Source organism: Caretta caretta, chromosome 4 (genome assembly GCF_965140235.1).
Source record: "Caretta caretta isolate rCarCar2 chromosome 4, rCarCar1.hap1, whole genome shotgun sequence".
NCBI lineage: Eukaryota > Metazoa > Chordata > Testudines > Cheloniidae > Caretta > Caretta caretta.
Window position 1 is genome coordinate 12,680,714 of NC_134209.1, and position 18,835 is coordinate 12,699,548.

The following is an 18,835-nucleotide window of genomic DNA, read 5'->3' on the forward strand; positions in this document are numbered from 1 at the left end:
TGGGAATGGGTGACAGGGGATGGATCACTTGATGATTACCTGTTCTGTTCATTCCCTGTGGGGCACCTGGCATTGGCCACTGTCAGAAGGCAGGATACTGGGCTAGGTGATAACATGATTTTGGTAATTAGTTGATCTTTAAATATTCATGGTAAATAGGCCCAATGGCCTGTGATGGGATGTTAGATGGGGTGGGATCTGAGTTACTACAGAAAATTCTTTCCCGGATATCTGGCTGGTGAATCTTGCCCATATGCTCAGGGTTTAGCTGATCGCCATATTTGGGGTTGGGAAGGAATTTTCCTCCAGGGCAGATTGGAAGAGGCCCTGGCGGTTTTTCGCATTCCTCTATAGCATGGGGCATGGGTCACTTGCTGGAGGATTCTCTGCTCCTTGAAGTCATTAAACGACGATCTGAGGACTTCAATAGCTCAGACATAGGTGAGAGGTTTTTCGCAGGAGTGGCTGGGTGAGATTCTGTTGCCTGCGTTGTGCAGAAGGTCAGACTACATGATCATAATGGTCCCTTCTGACCTTAGTATCTATGAATCTATGGACCTTTGGTCTGACCCAGTATAGCCGTTATTATGTTCCCTACACGTGTGCTCCTCCACACCTATCAGCATTCCATATGGGATTTTGAGTCCATGAAGCAAAGAACAGATTACAATTGAGCATATATGCATCCCTTTCACCTGTTACAGTAGCAATATATGACTAATAGTCTTCATTTACAAAGTAATCCAAGTGTAAGTATAGAGCTGGTTGAATAACCGATTTTTCAGTTCAGTGGCCAAACTGAAAAAAAAAAACAGAAAAATGTTTTGTTTCGGGTCAACCCAAAATGACAATTTCTCACCCTAAAAGAAAAAAAAATATTTTTTTTTGTTTCGAGTCAAACAAAACATTTAGTTCAACTCAAAATAGAATGTTTCATTTCATTTTGGGAGTTTTTTATACTTTGAGGGGAAATTAGCTAAATGTAGCTAAATTTTTAAGCAAATCATCATTTTGAAACAAAAAATCAAAATGTTTCACTTCAGCATTTTCAGAATATTTTTTCCTTTTTTTCCAGCCAAAACTATTCACTGAATTCGACCCAAATTTGCAAATAGTTTCAGTCAACCTGAAACTACATTTTTGGTGAATAAACTATTTGCCAAAAAAAATTCATCCCCGCTCTAACAGTGAATGGAAATCGCTTACGAAAAACATGAGAAAGGATTTCTGCATTGGGTTGTAGGTACCTCCCAGCAAAGTGAAAAGCATGTCTTTGCAGATCACGGTGGTTCTGGGCCTTCCCATGAAGATGAAACTAAAACATGTTATATATGGGCAATATGTGTGGGGAAGAGGCCAGATTAAGCATAAGGTGAGTATAAAGAATGTGGAGTTGGATGGGCTAACTCATGGAAGAAATCCTCTCATAGGGCGCCTCTGAGAAGCAAAGGAACTCAGGGCATGGGGAGTATGATTCAGCCCTAACTGTGCAAAGAAATACTCTGAGTTTTTTTAATTTTTGGACAAATTTTTATTTGAGAACTTGGGTAGAGACGCAACGTATTTAAAAGCAGCAGCAGTTGAATCACTGGCGGGCTTTTCCCCAGATCATCCATCTCTTCTTTATTCAAACTCTCCCAAGCATACAGTCTACCTACAACATGTAATCACATGCACTGGGGAGGGGAACAGCAGACAAGACAGCCATGAATCTTCGAAGGATTTAATGAACCTAAGAGCCAAGGGGTTCAGCGCTCAATAGGGTGTGCTAGTTTTTGAAGCCTGCTGGAGCAAACTGCCTTCTTAGCAGACTCCTTTACAAAAAAGGCATCTGGATCAAACTGAGCAAGGTTTGCAGTGGGCCTGAAACCGTGAAAACACAGAAGAAGAATGGGTTAGGAGTGTCAACGTGATTTCTGAAGACTCCCTCAGTTTTAACAACTGGAGCTTAAGTTCTGAATCTATAGCTACTAACAGTAAGAGCTTATGTTTTCAGGAGAACTTCAAACTGCACCCCTTACACTCTGCACAAATCACTGACGACCTCTCCATGTCTCTCAGCCAAGATTGAATAGCAGGCATCATTGAGAGGTCCCATAGTACTAAAATTTCATTATTTTTGCAAAATATATCACAGAGCATTCCGTAGTACATGCTGATATATTGCCACAGATAATTAAGGCTGTGATGCTGACAGGCCAGGTGCCTGTGCATGCCAGATTCTCAAGGCAATTCACTTGTATGTGAATATCAAAGATGTTGATTATATTGTTTTCATCTGTCTATATCCCATAGTTTGCTATTACGTTACTTCTACATTATGTATACCCTGTAATCAAAGGTGTGTTCGTGTAAGATTGTAATCAGGTATTAAAACTTCATGAAAACTAATGAAGGATTGTTGTTTGCTATTACCTTACCTTTTAAATTATGTATATCCCTGTGACTAAAATGGAATCTTGGAAATGCTAATGAAAGACTTAATGGCTGTAACAGAAAATGCTAATTTCAAAGCCAGGGATCATGGAGGAATAAAGACACTTATCAGATTGCCTCCTGTGAGGGAAAGCTATAAATATGGGTTCATGGAATGATCCTGCATCTCTGGACTGTCTGGATTCCAACAGGGTGGAAATACTGAGTGAACAGACAGAGATCCCCAGAGTTCTCCTGGGTAACCCTGAAAGTCTTTTGGAGACTGGCAGATTACTCCATCTCTGCTAACATTTGGACTTACAAACTTTGACTCACCTGTTAATATGTTTTACTTGCTTTAACCTCTCAATAACTCTCATTTCTTTTTCTTAGCTAATAAACCTTTAGTTAGTTTACTAGAGAACTGGCTATAAGTGTTGTTCTTGGCATAAGATCCAGACTACCAATTGATTTGGGGTAAGTGACTTTGGGATTGGGAGTAACCTAATGTGATGTGACTTTTGGTTTCTATAATTTTTTATCACAAAGTGCAGTTTGTCTGGGTGGCAAGATGGGCTGGAGAGTCTAAGGGGACTGTCTGTGACTCCAGGTATAGTGATCCAGGCATTCACATTTGTTACTGGCTTGGTAAAAATCTAACAATAGAACACACCATGAGTTTGGGGCATCTGCCCTTGTTTTCTGGCAGTCTGCCCTGAGATAGGCACTCACAGTTGTGAGCCACTCCAGACAGCCTGACAAAGGCTACACTACGATTAACAACATAAATGAACAAAGAGCATTGTATGATACATTAGCCTTACTTTTCTTACCGTATTTACTAAGTAATGTGCTAAAATCAGTAACTCAAGAGTGGTTTTCCCAGCGCTGCCATCTCAAAAAATTTCATAGCACTTTTCAAACTGTATATACAGTCTAATATACAATCACGAGTCGCTTCTTCCAATAGTAACATGCAAACATCTCTGGGGTGGAATGGCAGCTGTTTAACAGCACAATTAGCTTTTGGGTTCCTACAAGAACTAGTTCTGCTTAATACATTTCTGCATTCTGAGCGAAATGGCCATAGAACCAGCTGGTGAGACACAGGAACGATGACAAAGAAACGTGCTCTCTGCACAGCTGAGCAAACTTTCCCCTCTCCCTTTAGCAAGCCCCCTCTGGTGAGCACGTACCTTTTGCACGGCTGGGACAGTTCCTCAATCCTAGGCGTAGGCACTGCATGCTTTGCTGCCTTTGTCACTGGCCATTCGGTATCACGGGCAGGCAGATACTCGTGTGGCACCTCTTTTGCTTTAGCCAACTCTAGTGTCCGAACACTTGCTACTGCTTGCTGGGCAGCCCTGGATACCTGTGGGAGGAACCATGGGAGGAGCTCCCCTAGAATCATAGAATCATAGAATATCAGGGTTGGAAGGGACCCCAGAAGATCATCTAGTCCAACCCCCTGCTCGAAGCAGGACCAATTCCCAGTTAAATCATCCCAGCCAGGGCTTTGTCAAGCCTGACCTTAAAAACCTCTAAGGAAGGAGATTCTACCACCTCCCTAGGTAACGCATTCCAGTGTTTTACCACCCTCTTAGTGAAAAAGTTTTTCCTAATATCCAATCTAAACCTCCCCCACTGCAACTTGAGACCATTACTCCTCGTTCTGTCATCTGATACCATTGAGAACAGTCTAGAGCCATCCTCTTTGGAACCCCCTTTCAGGTAGTTGAAAGCAGCTATCAAATCCCCCCTCATTCTTCTCTTCTGCAGGCTAAACAATCCCAGCTCCCTCAGCCTCTCCTCATAAGTCATGTGTTCCAGACCCCTAATCATTTTTGTTGCCCTTCGCTGGACTCTCTCCAATTTATCCACATCCTTCTTGTGGTGTGGGGCCCAAAACTGGACACAGTACTCCAGATGAGGCCTCACCAATGTCGAATAGAGGGGAACGATCACGTCCCTCGATCTGCTCGCTATGCCCCTACTTATACATCCCAAAATGCCATTGGCCTTCTTGGCAACAAGGGCACACTGCTGACTCATATCCAGCTTCTCGTCCACTGTCACCCCTAGGTCCTTTTCCGCAGAACTGCTGCCTAGCAGCTCTGTCCTGAAAGCTGTTAGATTGGAGCCGACAAGCATTTGGCCGTGAAGCGCTGGGCTGAAAGTTAGGTAGCCCCTGGGCAGCCAGTGCCAATCCTGTAGCCCAGTGCCATACTCTCCTGTCAGGAGACACCACTTCACAAAACCTTCTGTTCCCAAAGGAATTTAAGGTTTACCCAATGCAGCCCAGCATAGCAGCCTAGAGGTGACAAAGGCATGGATCACAGTAGCAAAGTCCTCAGCCAAGAGAAAAGGCTGGAGCCTAGTGCCCAGACACTGCCTGGCCACTGCTGTTATTTGATCCGAGGGAAGCACCTGGGAGTTTACCAATCCTACTAAGTTATACACCCAAGTGACAAATGCTGCACCCATCCCCTCAATCAGAGGGGCTGACAGTGACTTTGCTAAACCCTGCAGCTGCTTCCCGCAACCTGCCATCATAGGCTCAGTCTCAGCGAGAATGAACCTCACGTCCAGTCCTGCCCAGACCTGGAGAGAAACACACCACCGTACCCTGTGGCCTGGGCTAGGTGGCCCCATTATAATGCTGGATGCATCAAGGCGACTCGGGGTAGGGACACAAAAGGGGGCACCAGCTAAAGGGGAGGGGCACATGACCTCCCTATGTGACCCCCCAACATGACTGTGCCCCAACCCACCCCCAGCCTAGGGCCCCCGCGCTCTCCCCGTCCAACATTACCTGTGGGGGGCGGCTCTGTCCTCCCACTGCGCCAGCTTCCCCGGCATGTTTGACTGCTCTTCCTGGCAGCCAGGGCCCGGAGCCACTCCAGACGCTGCCCGGTGCAGCGCAGCAGCTGCCTGGAGAGCGCGCGGCTGTGGCAGCAGCAGGCTGCTCCTGGGGACAGCAGCTGAGAGAGCCGGAGCGCCCCCAGGGGCTGAGGCTGCGCAGGGGGCAGCCAGCTGCTGCCACAGCCGCGCGCTCTCCAGGCAGCTGCTGCGCTGCGCCGGGCAGCGTCCCAGGCAGGCAGCGAGGCTGGAGGAGGAGAGGCTCTGGGCCTGTCCCTCCTCTCCCCGCCCGGGCCGGCTGCTGGGGGCACTGGACGCTGGGGAGGGTCGCTTGACCCTTCGGCATACTGCAGGTGCTGCAGATACAGCTCTGCACTGAGCCTCCCACTGGCTCCTCACACGCACGCACTGAACAAGGGTGGGCAGAGTGGAGATGCCTGACACCCGCCAGAGAGCCCCCCCCTAAACAGTGCTAAAGTATCCATATCAAAGCTAGCCCGCTTCCCCAGCCCAGCTGGGAATCCATCTCTCCTAGCTGCCTCTCCCGCTACCAATTCCGTTCTCACAGCACGAGATAGGGTTGCCAACTGTCTAATTACACAAACCCAAACACCCTTGCTCTGCCCCTACCCCACCCCTGCCTCAAGACCCCACCGCCCTGCACCTTTTCTGATGCCACGCCCTGCTCACTCCATCCCCCCTCCCTTTGTCACTCGCTCTCCCCCACCCTCACTCACTTTCACCAGGCTGGAGCAGGGAGTTGGGGTGCGGGAAGGGGTGCGAGCTGGGGCTGAGGGGTTCAGAGTGTGGGAGGGGGCTCCGGGCTGAGCCTGGGGCAGGGGGTTGGGGTGCAGGAGGGGGTGAGGGGTGCAAGTTCTGGGAGGGAGCTTGGGTGCAAAAAAGGGGGCTCTGGGTTGGGGTAGGGGGTTGGCATGCAGGAGGGGGTCTGGACTCTGGGAGGGAGTTTGGGTGCAGGAAGGGGCTCACGGCTGGGGCAGGGGCTTGGGGTTCGGGAGGGGGCGAGGGGTGCCATCTCCGGCCAGGTAGCGTTTACCTCAGGTGGCTTCTGGGAGGCGATGCAGTGGGGCTAAGGCAGGCTCAGAAGCAGCACGTCCCTGTGGCCCCTGGTGGGGAGGGGGAAGACGGCTCTGCACTCTGCCTCCGCCCACAGTTCCCAGCCAATGGGAGCTGCGGAGTTGGTGTTCGGGGCGGGGGCAGCACGCAGAGATCCCCTGGCCTTTCCCACCCCCCAGGGGCCACAAGGATGTGCCGACTGCTTCCGGGAGCGGCACAGGACCAGGGCAGGCAGGGAGCCTGCCTTTACCCCACTGTACCACCAGACTTTTAGCGGCCTAAAATCTCCCGGTTTGGCTTCAGCAGCCTCCGGGTGTTAGAAACTAATTCTGGGAGACTCGTGGCGAAATGGGGAGGGTTGGCAACCCTAGCAGGAGAGCTCACTAGAGTGGTCATATCTGGAGAGAGAGCCATAGGTGTGCACGGTGAAGTGAGAAGAGAGGCCCTTGGTCCAAAGAGCTACGTTAGATAACTCCCACAAGAGGAGTAGAGGGTGGGAAGGAGACAAGAGAAAATAAGGAAAGCAGCATTGTCCAATGAATAGGGCTAGGAACCAGGAGACACAGGATCTATTCCCGGAGCTGCTTCTGACATACTATGACAGGTTTCAGAGTAGCAGCCGTGTTAGTCTACCTGAAGCTAATACTCTCCAGCAACCACACAGCAAAAACACTAACCCAGGAACCTATCCTTGCAACAAAGCCCAATGCCAACTCTGTCCGCATATTTATTCAAGTGACACCATCATAGGACCTAATCACATTAGCCACACCATCAGGGGCTTGTTCGCCTGCACATCTACCAATGTGATATATGCCATCATGTGCCAGCAATCATAGAATCATAGAATACCAGGATTGGAAGGGACCTCAGGAGGTCATCTAGTCCAACCTGCTGCTCAAAGCAGGACCCATCCCCAATTTTTGCCCCAGATCCCTAAATGGCCCCCTCAAGGATTGAACTCACAACCCTGGGTTTAGCAGGCCAATGCTCAAACCACTGAGCTATCCCTCCCCCCATGTACATTGGCCAAACCAGACAGTCTCTGTGCAAAAGAATAAATGGACACAAATCTGACATCAGGAATCATAATATTCAAAAACCGGTAGGAGAACACTTCAACCTCTCTGGCCACTCAGAACAGATTTAAAGGTGGCCAGAAAAGCTTCAAAAATAGACTCCAATGAGAAACTGCTGAGCTTGAATTAATGTGCAAACTAGATACCATTAACTTGGGTTTGAATCGAGACTGGGAGTGGCTGGGTCATTACACATATTGAATCTATTTCCCCATGTTAAGTATCCTCACAGCTTCCTGTCAACTGTCTAAGTGGGCCATCTCGATTATCACTACAAAAGTTTTTTTCTCCTGCTGATAATAGCTCATCTTAATTAATTAGCCTCTTACTCCACCTTTTTATGTTCTCTGTATGTATATATATATTGTGACAAATCTCTGTCCTTGCCTCCATGGGTCCCGTGTTTCCTGGCAGATTTCGCTAGCCTCAGAGGCTCACTGTGACACTCCACATAACCCTTCTCTCTCTAGAGACAAGGGTCACAGTCTACTGAGCCATTTGCATCATAAGCCAGCGAGGGAGGTGAGGAGAAGTTATCCTTCCTTGCACAGTCTCTGTTCTCTCCCAGTATCAGTGATTAATCAGGGGGCAAAGGTCGGGGGGAGAAGCCCAGGCTCACCCTCTACTCCAGGCTCCAGCCCAGGGATCCTAATAGCATCAGCTATGGTAGCTGACCTTTTAGAAACATGACATGTACAATTCCCTGGGCTACTTCCCCCACAGCAGCCCTCACTTCCTCAAGCTCCACTTCACCCTTACCTCAGGGCCTCCTTCCTTGTGTCTGATATGGTGTGTACTACTCAGTCTCTCCAACAGCGCAACTTCCTCCCACAGCTCCTGACATCCACACCCATCTGACTGACTGGGAGGCTTTTAACTAGTTTCAGCCAGCCCCTGATTGGCTTCAGGTGTCCCAATCAACCTAGCCTTCTCCCTGCCTTCTGGAAAGTTCTTAATTGGCCCCAGGTGTCTTAACTGACCTGGAGCAGCTGCCATTTCACTTATCCTGGTACCAGGGATTTGTTTAGCCTGGAGCTAATATATTTATCTCCCACTACTTTTCTATAGCCATCTGGCCTTGCCCCGTCACATATCCCCTCCTCTGCTCAATACCATAGAGTTGGGCAACTTGGGACGCCAGGCAGTATGCTCGTGACAGACCATAAGCGTTGCCATGGTGGCATCCACCCCTGTGCCATATGCGGAACTGGAATGGTTGGAGGGATAAGAACCACCTGGTGTCCCTGCCACGGGGCCAACAGTTTACTTTCTGCTGTGGGCACCAGTACCATCACCCGATCCCCTGGTTGGAACTGTCGAAGCTTCGCTTGGTGGTTATAATGGGTTCGTTGGGTCTCCTGTGCTCTCTCCAAGTGTTCCCGTACATGGGCATAACTCGGGCTATCCGATCTCTCATCTGCAGTACATGCTCAACTATGTTCCTTCCGGGATTTGGCTCCTCTTCCCAGGCTTCTCTGGCTATATCCAATATACCCTGAGGGTGGCACCCCTATAGTAGTTCGAATAGAGAGAAACCCGTGGAGGCTTGCAGAACCTCCCGGATGGCGAACATGAGGTAAGGCAATAGGGTATCCCAATCTTTCCCATCCCGGCTCACCACTTTCCTGATCATGGCCTTGAGGGTCCTATTGAACCTTTCCACAAGGCCATCTGTTTGCGGGTGGTATACAGAGGTCCGTAGGGCTTGTATATGGAGCAATATCCTCCATATCCCACAGTATTCTTGTCAGCAAGTTAAGGAAGTATGGGCTGGATGAATGCACTATAAGGTGGGTAGAAAGCTGGCTAGATTGTCGGGCTCAACGGGTAGTGATCAATGGCTCCATGTCTAGTTGGCAGCCGGTATCAAGTGGAGTGCCCCAAGGGTCGGTCCTGGGGCCGGTTTTGTTCAATATCTTCATAAATGATCTGGAGGATGGTGTGGATTGCACTCTCAGCAAATTTGCAGATGATACTAAACTGGGAGGAGTGGTAGATACGCTGGAGGGGAGGGATAGGATACAGAAGGACCTAGACAAATTGGAGGACTGGGCCAAAAGAAATCTGATGAGATTCAATAAGGATAAGTGCAGGGTCCTGCACTTAGGACGGAAGAACCCAATGCACAGCTACAGACTAGGGACCGAATGGCTAGGCAGCAGTTCTGCGGAAAAGGACCTAGGGGTGACAGTGGACGAGAAGCTGGATATGAGTCAGCAGTGTGCCCTTGTTGCCAAGAAGGCCAATGGCATTTTGGGATGTATAAGTAGGGGCATAGCGAGCAGATCGAGGGACGTGATCGTTCCCCTCTATTCGACATTGGTGAGGCCTCATCTGGAGTACTGTGTCCAGTTTTGGGCCCCACACTACAAGAAGGATGTGGATAAATTGGAGAGAGTCCAGCGAAGGGCAACAAAAATGATTGGGGTCTGGAACACATGACTTATGAGGAGAGGCTGAGGGAGCTGGGATTGTTTAGCCTGCAGAAGAGAAGAGTGAGGGGGGATTTGATAGCTGCTTTCAACTACCTGAAAGGGGGTTCCAAAGAGGATGGCTCTAGACTGTTCTCAATGATAGCAGATGACAGAACGAGGAGTAATGGTCTCAAGTTGCAGTGGGGGAGGTTTAGATTGGATATTAGGAAAAACTTTTTCACTAAGAGGGTGGTGAAACACTGGAATGCGTTACCTAGGGAGGTGGTAGAATCTCCTTCCTTAGAGGTTTTTAAGGTCAGGCTTGACAAAGCCCTGGCTGGGATGATTTAACTGGGAATTGGTCCTGCTTCGAGCAGGGGGTTGGACTAGATGACCTTCTGGGGTCCCTTCCAACCCTGATATTCTATGATTCTATGATTCAATGAACAGAGATCTTTCATCAACTTGGACACGAAAGGTGTCCCTTGATCAGTCAATATCTCCTTGGGTAGCCCAACCCGGGCAAAGATCTGTACTAGCTCCTTAGCTATTGTCTTGGAAGCTGTGTTGTGTAGGGGAACAGCTTCAGGGTACCAGGTTGCATAGTCCAGTACAAGCACATGTTGGTGACCCCGAGCTGTCTTCTCTAGGGGCCCTACCAGATCCATGGCTATCTGTTCGAAAGGAACCTCTATTATTGGAAGAGGTATCAAAGGAGCCCGCAAGTGTGGGTGAGGGCTATGTAACTGACACTCCGGACAAGAGGTGCAGTATCGCTGGACATCTTCATGTACTCCTGGCCAGAAGAACCTCCGCAGGATCTGTGCCTGGGTTTTCTCGACCCCTAGGTGTCCTCCAAACAGGTGACTGTGGGTGAGACTCAATATGGCTTTTTGATGTTTTTGTGGCACCAGAAGTTGTTGCATCTCTTGCTCCTGCATTTGCACCATGCGGTACAGGAGATCTTTCTTCACTATAAAGTAAGGTCCGGGACCCCGGACCTTCCCATCCACGGGTATCCCATCGATCTCAGCCACCTCTTTCCTGGCGTTATCATATCTGGGGTCCTCCGCCTGGTCCCGCCCAAAAGTCTCTCTCCCAGGACTAACCTGCCTAAGCTCCCAGGGGCCGGCTTCTGCTTCTTCCAACGGCTCGCCGCCGTCATGGCTGGGGGCAGCCTCTGGCTCACCTTCTGTGATGGAAGTTTCTCTGTTGGCTGCTCGCGTCCATCTGCCTACTAGGGAGGTCTTCTGGCCCTGGGTCAGGATCCGGGTTCCCTAGGCCTTCGCAGCCTTCCTCTCTTTTTTTGTCTTCTGCGTCTTTCGGGTGGCTGAGAACAGATCTTGAGAAATCTCAGCGAACATCGGGTGTTGACATTCCCCCAGTGACAAGTTGCTGTCTCAGGATCCCCACCTCCCTCCAGCCTCTCCGGGGGGAGTAAATTATCAAACCCTGGATAGTCCCTCCCAATGACTACAGGATATGGGAGTTTAGGAACTACGCCCACGGTCACCTCAATGGGGTTTCCCTGAACCTCTATCTCCCCTGGGATGGTGGGGTAATGGCTCATGGCCCCATGCACACACGTCACTGCTATGCATTTGGCTTGTAGCATCTGACTACTTTTTACCAGCTTCCCCGATATAATGGTGATAGCACTCCCAGAGTCCACAAGCTCTGTAGTCTGTGCTCCATTTATCCTCACTGGCCTGGTGTAATTATGCGGGGCTAATGCGACCCCCGCGAGGTGGATAAGGGAGCATGGGACCTCCCAATCCCCCAAGTTACATTGCATAGGCTCCTCGGTGCTGGGACACTGTGCTGCTATGTGTCCCCACTCCCCACATGCATAACATCTATAATTGCTTTTAATCACTCCCCTATCCCGGGGGCTAGGGGGTTTAGTCCTGGGGTTCTCCCCACTCAGGCCAATCCCTTCCTTCTGGGGTCCCTGCTGGTTTTCAGCCCCCCCCCCCCTTCCACCTAGGACTCCCTGGGGGTTTGGCTGCCCAACCTTCCAGGGTTGGGGTCGGGTGCTTGCTTCGAAAGGGGCCTTCCTTGGGGAGTCGGGTCAGTTCCCTGGCTGTCATCTGTCTTTCTATCAGCGTGATCATCTCGTACATGGAAGGATCGTTCTGGCCTACCCATTTGCCGAGATCTGGCGGCAGTCCCCGCATGTAATGGTCTTTGACCAGGGTCTCCAAAATCTCCTCTGGCCTGCACACCTCGGGCTGTAACCACTTCAATGCGAGGTGTATGAGGTCGAATAGCTCAGACCTCAGGGGTTTGTTCTCCTGGTATTTCCACTCATGGAACCTCTGGGCCCTTACCGCTGCCATTACCCCTGATCGTGCTAGGATCTCTGCCTTCAGACAGGTATAGTCAGTGGCATCCGTGGCAGGCAAGTCAAAGTAGGCCTTCTGGGCCTCTCCACACAAAAAAAAAGGGGTGAGAATGCTGGCCCACTGCTCCTGGGGCCACTCCTCACACTGAGCAGTCCTTTCGAATGAGAGGAGATATGCCTCTATGTCATCTCCTGACGTCATCTTTGGCAGATAAGCAGTGGCCCTCAGGGTTAGCGTCCTGTCAGACCCCTGGGCCTGGGTGGCGAGGATCTTCAGCTGGTCCACCGCCTCTCTCAAGAGGGCACGATCTTGGGTCGCCTGGCTCATCAATAATTGATTGGTTTCCTGCTGTAGCCGCATAGACTCCTGTTGTGCCATTGCCTGAACCTGGGTGGCCTCCTGCTGGGCTGCCATGGAGTAGTGTGTTATCTTTGAAAACTCGTGGCGAATGGGGGAAGTCCCTGATGACTGGAAAAAGGCTAATGTAGTGCCAATATTTAAAAAAGGGAAGAAGGAGGATCCTGGGAACTACAGGCCAGTCAGCCTCACCTCAGTCCCCGGAAAAATCATGGAGCAGGTCCTCAAGGAATCAATCCTGAAGCACTGAATCAATCCTGAAGTAGGCCTCATCTGGAGTAGTGTGTCCAGTTTTGGGCCCCACACTACAAGGATGTGGATAAATTGGAGAGAGTCCAGCGAAGGGCAACAAAAATGATTAGGGGTCTGGAACACATGACTTATGAGGAGAGGCTGAGGGAACTGGGATTGTTTAGTTTGCAGAAGAGAAGAATGAGGGGGGATTTGATAGCTGTTTTCAACTACCTGAGAGGTGGTTCCAGAGAGGATGGTTCTAGACTATTCTCAGTGGTAGAAGAGGACAGGACAAGGAGTAATGGTCTCAAGTTGCAGTGGGGGAGGTTTAGGTTGGATATTAGGAAAAACTTTTTCACTAGGAGGGTGGTGAAACACTGGAATGCGTTACCTAGGGAGGTGGTGGAATCTCCTTCCTTAGAAGTTTTTAAGGTCAGGCTTGACAAAGCCCTGGTTGGGATGATTTAATTGGGGATTGGTCCTGCTTTGAGCAGGGGGTTGGACTAGATGACCTCCTGAGGTCCTTTCCAACCCTGATATTCTATGATTCTATGAATTCATAAGCATTGTCTGCTTTGTCATCTAAGGGAGACCAGTGACAGCCCGTCAATAGAGAGGAAGCCCCTCCACGACAAGGAGCTGCAGACACTTTGCCTTACTGGGCGGATCGTGGACTCGGGACTTCCCCGGTCGTAGCACAAAGTATTCTTCTGAATCTTCGGCTGGGCAAGACGTTGTGTTCTTGGAGGGGTGAGAGTCATCCTTGCAGTGTCTGCAATTTGTGTTTCAACCTACAGAGGACAAATAAACCAGTACACAGGTCTGTTAGGTTTCAGAGTAGCAGCCGTGTTAGTCTGTATTTGCAAAACGAAAAGGAGTACTAGTGGCACCTTAGAGACTAACCAATTTATTTGAGCATAAGCTTTCATGAGCTACAGCTCATTTCATCGGATGCATTCAGTGGAAAAACTTATGCTTATGCTCAAATAAATTGGTTAGTCTCTAAGGTGCCACAAGTACTCCTTTTCTTTTTGCGAATACAGACTAACGTGGCTGCTACTCTGAAACCTTTTAGGGTGGGAGTTTCAAAAGTGCCTAAGTGGTTGAGGAGCACAAATCCCATTGAAATCAATGGGCCCTGGAAATGCCACTCTGACTCCACAAACCAAGCCCCACTGAATGCTGTTTGGAAGTCAGGGTGTTGGCCTTCTTTATGAGAGGAAACAACAGATGGACCAAGGACCTCACAGAACTGCTGGAGCCACAGGCAATGGAAAGGAAGGACCTTAGATAATGGTTACAGTGGTGCGTTCACAATTCTGTGCTCAAGGGTGGATAAACAGCAACCATAGGAGGAGAATACAGGGATTATAAGTGAAGAGAGAAAAGGGGAAGTCCTTCCAAAGTTTGTGTGTGCGAGTGTACCTGGTAGCCAGCCAACCTGCTCAATGGAAACTCGCCAGGGGTGCCCCAGGCACACAAAGGCTAATCTATCAGAGCCATGTTAGTCTGTATCCACAAAAGCAACGAGGAGTCCAGTGGCACATTAAAGACTAACAGATTTATTTGGGCATAAGCTATTTTGGGCACACACTAATCTGTAAGGCAAGAGAAGCAAGGGGGGAATAAAACACTTCACACAGTATAGATGGCATGGAACTGCTTAGTCTGCAGGCCTGCAGCCAGGGGTTACTGGGCCTGGGAAAAGTGCATCAGCAGGCCCAATGGGCCCCAGGGGATCCAAGTACGGTAAAGCCATTTCTCACCAGATGTACAAGGTACTTGTCCTGACATCAGCCTTTCCACTCGCCTCTCCACCACAATGCCAAGCTCTTTCTGGTCCACCAACCGCTGTACTGTATTACTTTCCCAGAGCCTCACAGACTTCGATCCTGCTACTCTTCCCCTGGGTCCTACTCTCTTGTCCTGCACTTTACCCTCAGCATCTAACCTTTCTGGCCATGTCTCCAGGCAGGCTGCAGCAGGCTTCCTGCTCCTCTCCAGCTGTGAGCACTGCTCTCACCCCTCTCGCTGTGTGTGCGGCTTGATCACATCCCAGCCAGCTCTGGCCCCCACAGTAGAGGACCTGGCAGTGTGGTGGAGGAGAGGATGGAAGGTCTGATGTCAGGCACCTACTTCGTACACCTGGTTTGAACCGAGGCCTATTGGACTCGAAGAGAGGGGGCTGACAGGACTCCCGGGAAGGTAAAGCCACCTGGCATTCACTGAGCTGCATCCATTGTCATGGGCATACATGTGCTAGTATAACTGTAGACATTGATCTGGGGGGTTAGGACTGTGCTTCATTGACAATAAACCTGACCAAGTGCCTTCCCACCTTGACGGATCTTGTGGTCATTGAGCATTCTGCTCGAGGTCTGCTGTGCCAGCTACCTGCGCAGAGCTGGGATGGCATATGGAGGAAACACACGCAACCAAACGTCTAACTACACTGGGGACCCCAACCACTGATCTGTTAAGTAAATGAGCTGCCCTCTGTAGGAATCACGATCTAACTTGGCAGAAAGCTATGAGTTAGGGAACCCTCTAATACCTACCCTGCAAATTCCCACAAAGTTTGATGAAATTTGGACCCGATGAATTGCCAGCAAGGGGGGCCCCATGTGAATTTTAAAAAAGAAAATGGGGAAACATGACAATAGGTGCTGGGTCACTTTTAACCATTACTTGGCTTCCAATTTGCCATTGCTTAATATCACTCTTTTCATCAAATGCTTGATTCATTTTTTGCTGTTCTGCGGCTTGTTATGCTGCAGCGGCCCCTTGGACCATACCCAACCAGTGTTTAAGATTGTTTATCCTGATTGTTGTTGCCATTGCTTTTACAGTTTCCCAATCTGGGGGGTATAGCAAGTTTCTCCAGCCATGCATCGGTCTGCCAAAGAGCACCTCAGAAGGGCTAAATCCGGTGCAATTTGGACAGCTCCGGATTCTCACATGAACCCATGGTAGCACCATATCCCAATTTGTTCCCAACTCACTGCACGCTTTGGATAATTCAATTTTAAGAGACTTGTTCATTCTTTCCACCTGCCCTCAGAGGATGGTAGGGAATGTGCAAAGGTAGGGGAATACCAGCCCATGTACCCGTGCTCTGGAATACTTCCCCAATGAATGCAGGTCCATTATCAGAATCAATACTGTGTGGTAGTCCCCATTTGGGGAACACTTCCGTCACCAGCATTTTAGCAGCTGCAGGGCTATCTTCCTTCCTGGTGGGAAATGCCTCTACAAATAAAAATCTGTTCTTTCTCAGTGTGGTGAGCAATGGCCCCACAAAATCCACCTGCAAGCGCTACAGCCTGCAAGGGACTCTTTAAAGCCTGGTGCATTAGTTCTCCCCACCTTTTCCTTCTAGCAGGGCTTATCGGGAATATATCTGGTATTCATCTATTCAAGAAAATAATCGTGTAATCCCTCATATATATCCATCTATAAACCTGTACTACTCTATAAAGTATAAGCACAATACACTTATAACCGTGACCAAAGCCCTTCTCATCTATCACCAATTAAGTAGAAAGGCCTTCTCATGTCACCCAAAAGTTATCAAAAAACAACTCTAAACCCCACACATCAGTCATGGTCCCACGCCTAACACTCCCAGGTCCACCATAAGGAACTAAAAACAATTAAAAAATAAAATCTGTCTATCAGTCGTACGAGGGAATGTGCAGATTATGGGACAGATGAGGCATGAATGTGTGGATGGTAAAGTAAGGTGACTACATAACACTGTTTAGTCCAATGGGTCATCTTCAGTCCATGAATTATGCTTTTCCAGGACAATCAATGGGTGAACATCCTCCCCATAAAAAGAGAAAAAGTGGGGCCATGTGGTAGAAAGAGAGTCTGAGACATAAGCCCTTGTATCAGAAGCCTGGAATAAGGCCTGAGGCCTGGGCTAAAGTTGTGATCAAAGTCAGGCTGTGAGCTAGGCTTCACTGAATCTGGCAAGAACAGGACTAATATTGCAGAAACACACATTCCGAAGAGGTGCTAGGCACAGGACACTCACACAAACACATTCCAGAAGGGTGGTACCGGAACAGCACCTCAATACCAGCACATTCCCTAACGAGAACAGGAACACGCTGACCCATCTTAAAGATAAGGTCAGGATGACAGCATGATGGACAGAGATGTTTTGATCGAACCAACGTGTACAAGGTGATGGGTGGTACCTAACTACGTCAGCGGGGCAATACGTAACTTGTTTGCATTGAGGTATAAAATGGAGTCTTGGAGGAAGTGTCTTTGGTCAGCCAAGGGGATAGTGGAAAGTCCCGCCATTCATTGACCTGGTCCATAACCACGGGGCATACATGTGCTAATGTAACTAGACACTGATCCGGGTAGCTAGGACCATGCTTGATTGACAATAAACCCGACCAAGTGCCTTTGCACCGTGATGGATCTTGTGGTCATTGGGCGGTTTGCTCAAGGTCTGCTATGCCAGCTACCTGTGCAGAGCTTTGACAGCATACAGAGGAAACAAACACAGGCAAACATCTAACTACATTTATAACTATACGTTGTGGTAACACTGAGGAGGCCCAGTCATGGACCAGGACCCCATTGTGCTAGGTACTGTACAAACATAGAACAAAAAGACTTAATCTAAGTGTAAGACAAGAGACAACAGATGGACACAGACAGACGGGTGAGTGCAAGGAAACAAAGAGACAATACAGGTCAGCATCATGGACAGTGGGCTTAGCACACCAGCGACCTGACCTTTGTCAGGTTTTTTTGTATGCTTCATGGAAAAGGAGGGCGGTGCAGGATGCCAGTGAGGTGGCTTGGTGGGTATTTAGGGGAGCTCCTCCCAAGAGGGAGGTACAGCATGGGAGGAAGCACAAAGAAGCTTGTTTGACAATTTAGCAAGTGGAGTTTTGCAAGATCAGCCAGGGGACTTTTGGGGACATGAGTATTGTACTTGTCTTCTTTTGCTGGCCACATTGTATCTGGGAAATAGAGAGAATGGGATCTGTCATTTCAGCCAAATGTTGTTCTTGGCATTCACAGCTGGCATGAAGTAGGCAAACACCTGCATCCAAAAATATAAACTGGATATACAACATGTTCCCTCCCAGACAGCCCTACTGCTACACAACAGAAGTCACTAAAGAGAGGGAGGCATTGCTTTCCTAGAATACATCTATTTTTCAGCTACGACAGGAAATACTGTGACAAAGAAATATATTGACCATCAACAATCCACCTATTGCACAAAGCATCCAGATTTTTGTGGCTAATGGGATTCATGGTTGTTATTTTTTTTTTATTTTAGCCAGCTGATTGAAATGAAATGAAATGAAATCACTGAACTACACCCAAATAGAATTCACAGAAGCTATGTGAGCAAAATGCAGAAGTAGGTTTCTCCCTGTGTTGTAATAGTGCGAGATGTGGCAATGGCCTGCAATATCCTTGGAAGACCTTACTGAATTAAGTTTAAGTATCTTTGCGGTCCATTATATTAAATGCAAAGGTTATTATCGTGGGGCAGAATATAATGTAACCTCTCTGGGGGCGGGGCAGCTGTGATGTGAGGCATGAATGATCAAAGGACTATACTGAACAATGTGCCAGATGAGAATGGGCAACTGTGAAGGGGATTTCCTGGGAAATGCCTCGGGGGAGGTGAATGTAAATTCCCTGTCTCCAGTTACGCAAAAACCAAGCTTTTTGAAGCTCCACGCTGAGGAGCGGGCTTTTGTTTCACCTGTTACATGAGGCCAAGATCAAAGGCCCAAGCTGTATACAGGAAAGAGTGATGACTCCCCTTTTACAGTTACAGTGTGAGACCTATCAGTTAGCCAGTTTTAATCAATTTAATGTGTGCCATGTTAATTTTGTATCATATTTTTTTTAACCAAAATGTCATGCAGTACCAAGTCAAAACCCTTACAGAAGTTTACGTGTATTCTGTCACCCCTATTATCTTTATCAACCAACCAAAGCAATAAAAAAAAAGACATCATGCAAATGGGCCACCATTTAAGTCACCACTAAAATACAAGAAAAAAGATGC

At 48.7% G+C, this 18,835-nt stretch overlaps 1 protein-coding gene across 10 annotated transcripts in view; it reads right to left on the reverse strand.

Moving 5' to 3' along the window:
* The window catches only part of SPMAP2L (sperm microtubule associated protein 2 like), a 112,842-nt gene that overhangs the window by 65,577 nt on the left and 28,430 nt on the right, over positions 1 to 18,835 (reverse strand). For 6 of the 10 annotated variants that reach the window (XM_048846921.2, XM_048846916.2, XM_048846915.2 and 3 more), the window contains 3 exons: positions 13,437 to 13,568; positions 3,612 to 3,787; positions 1,508 to 1,863 (listed from right to left, as the gene is read on the reverse strand). In XM_048846921.2, coding sequence (XP_048702878.2) covers positions 1,749 to 1,863; positions 3,612 to 3,787; positions 13,437 to 13,568 — 423 coding nt within the window. In that variant the 3' untranslated portion in view covers positions 1,508 to 1,748. Of the gene's footprint in view, positions 1 to 1,507; positions 1,864 to 3,611; positions 3,788 to 13,436; positions 13,569 to 18,835 lie in introns of those variants that run through there. The other 4 variants (XR_007356230.2, XR_007356229.2, XR_012668001.1 and 1 more) reach the window with 2 other exon arrangements.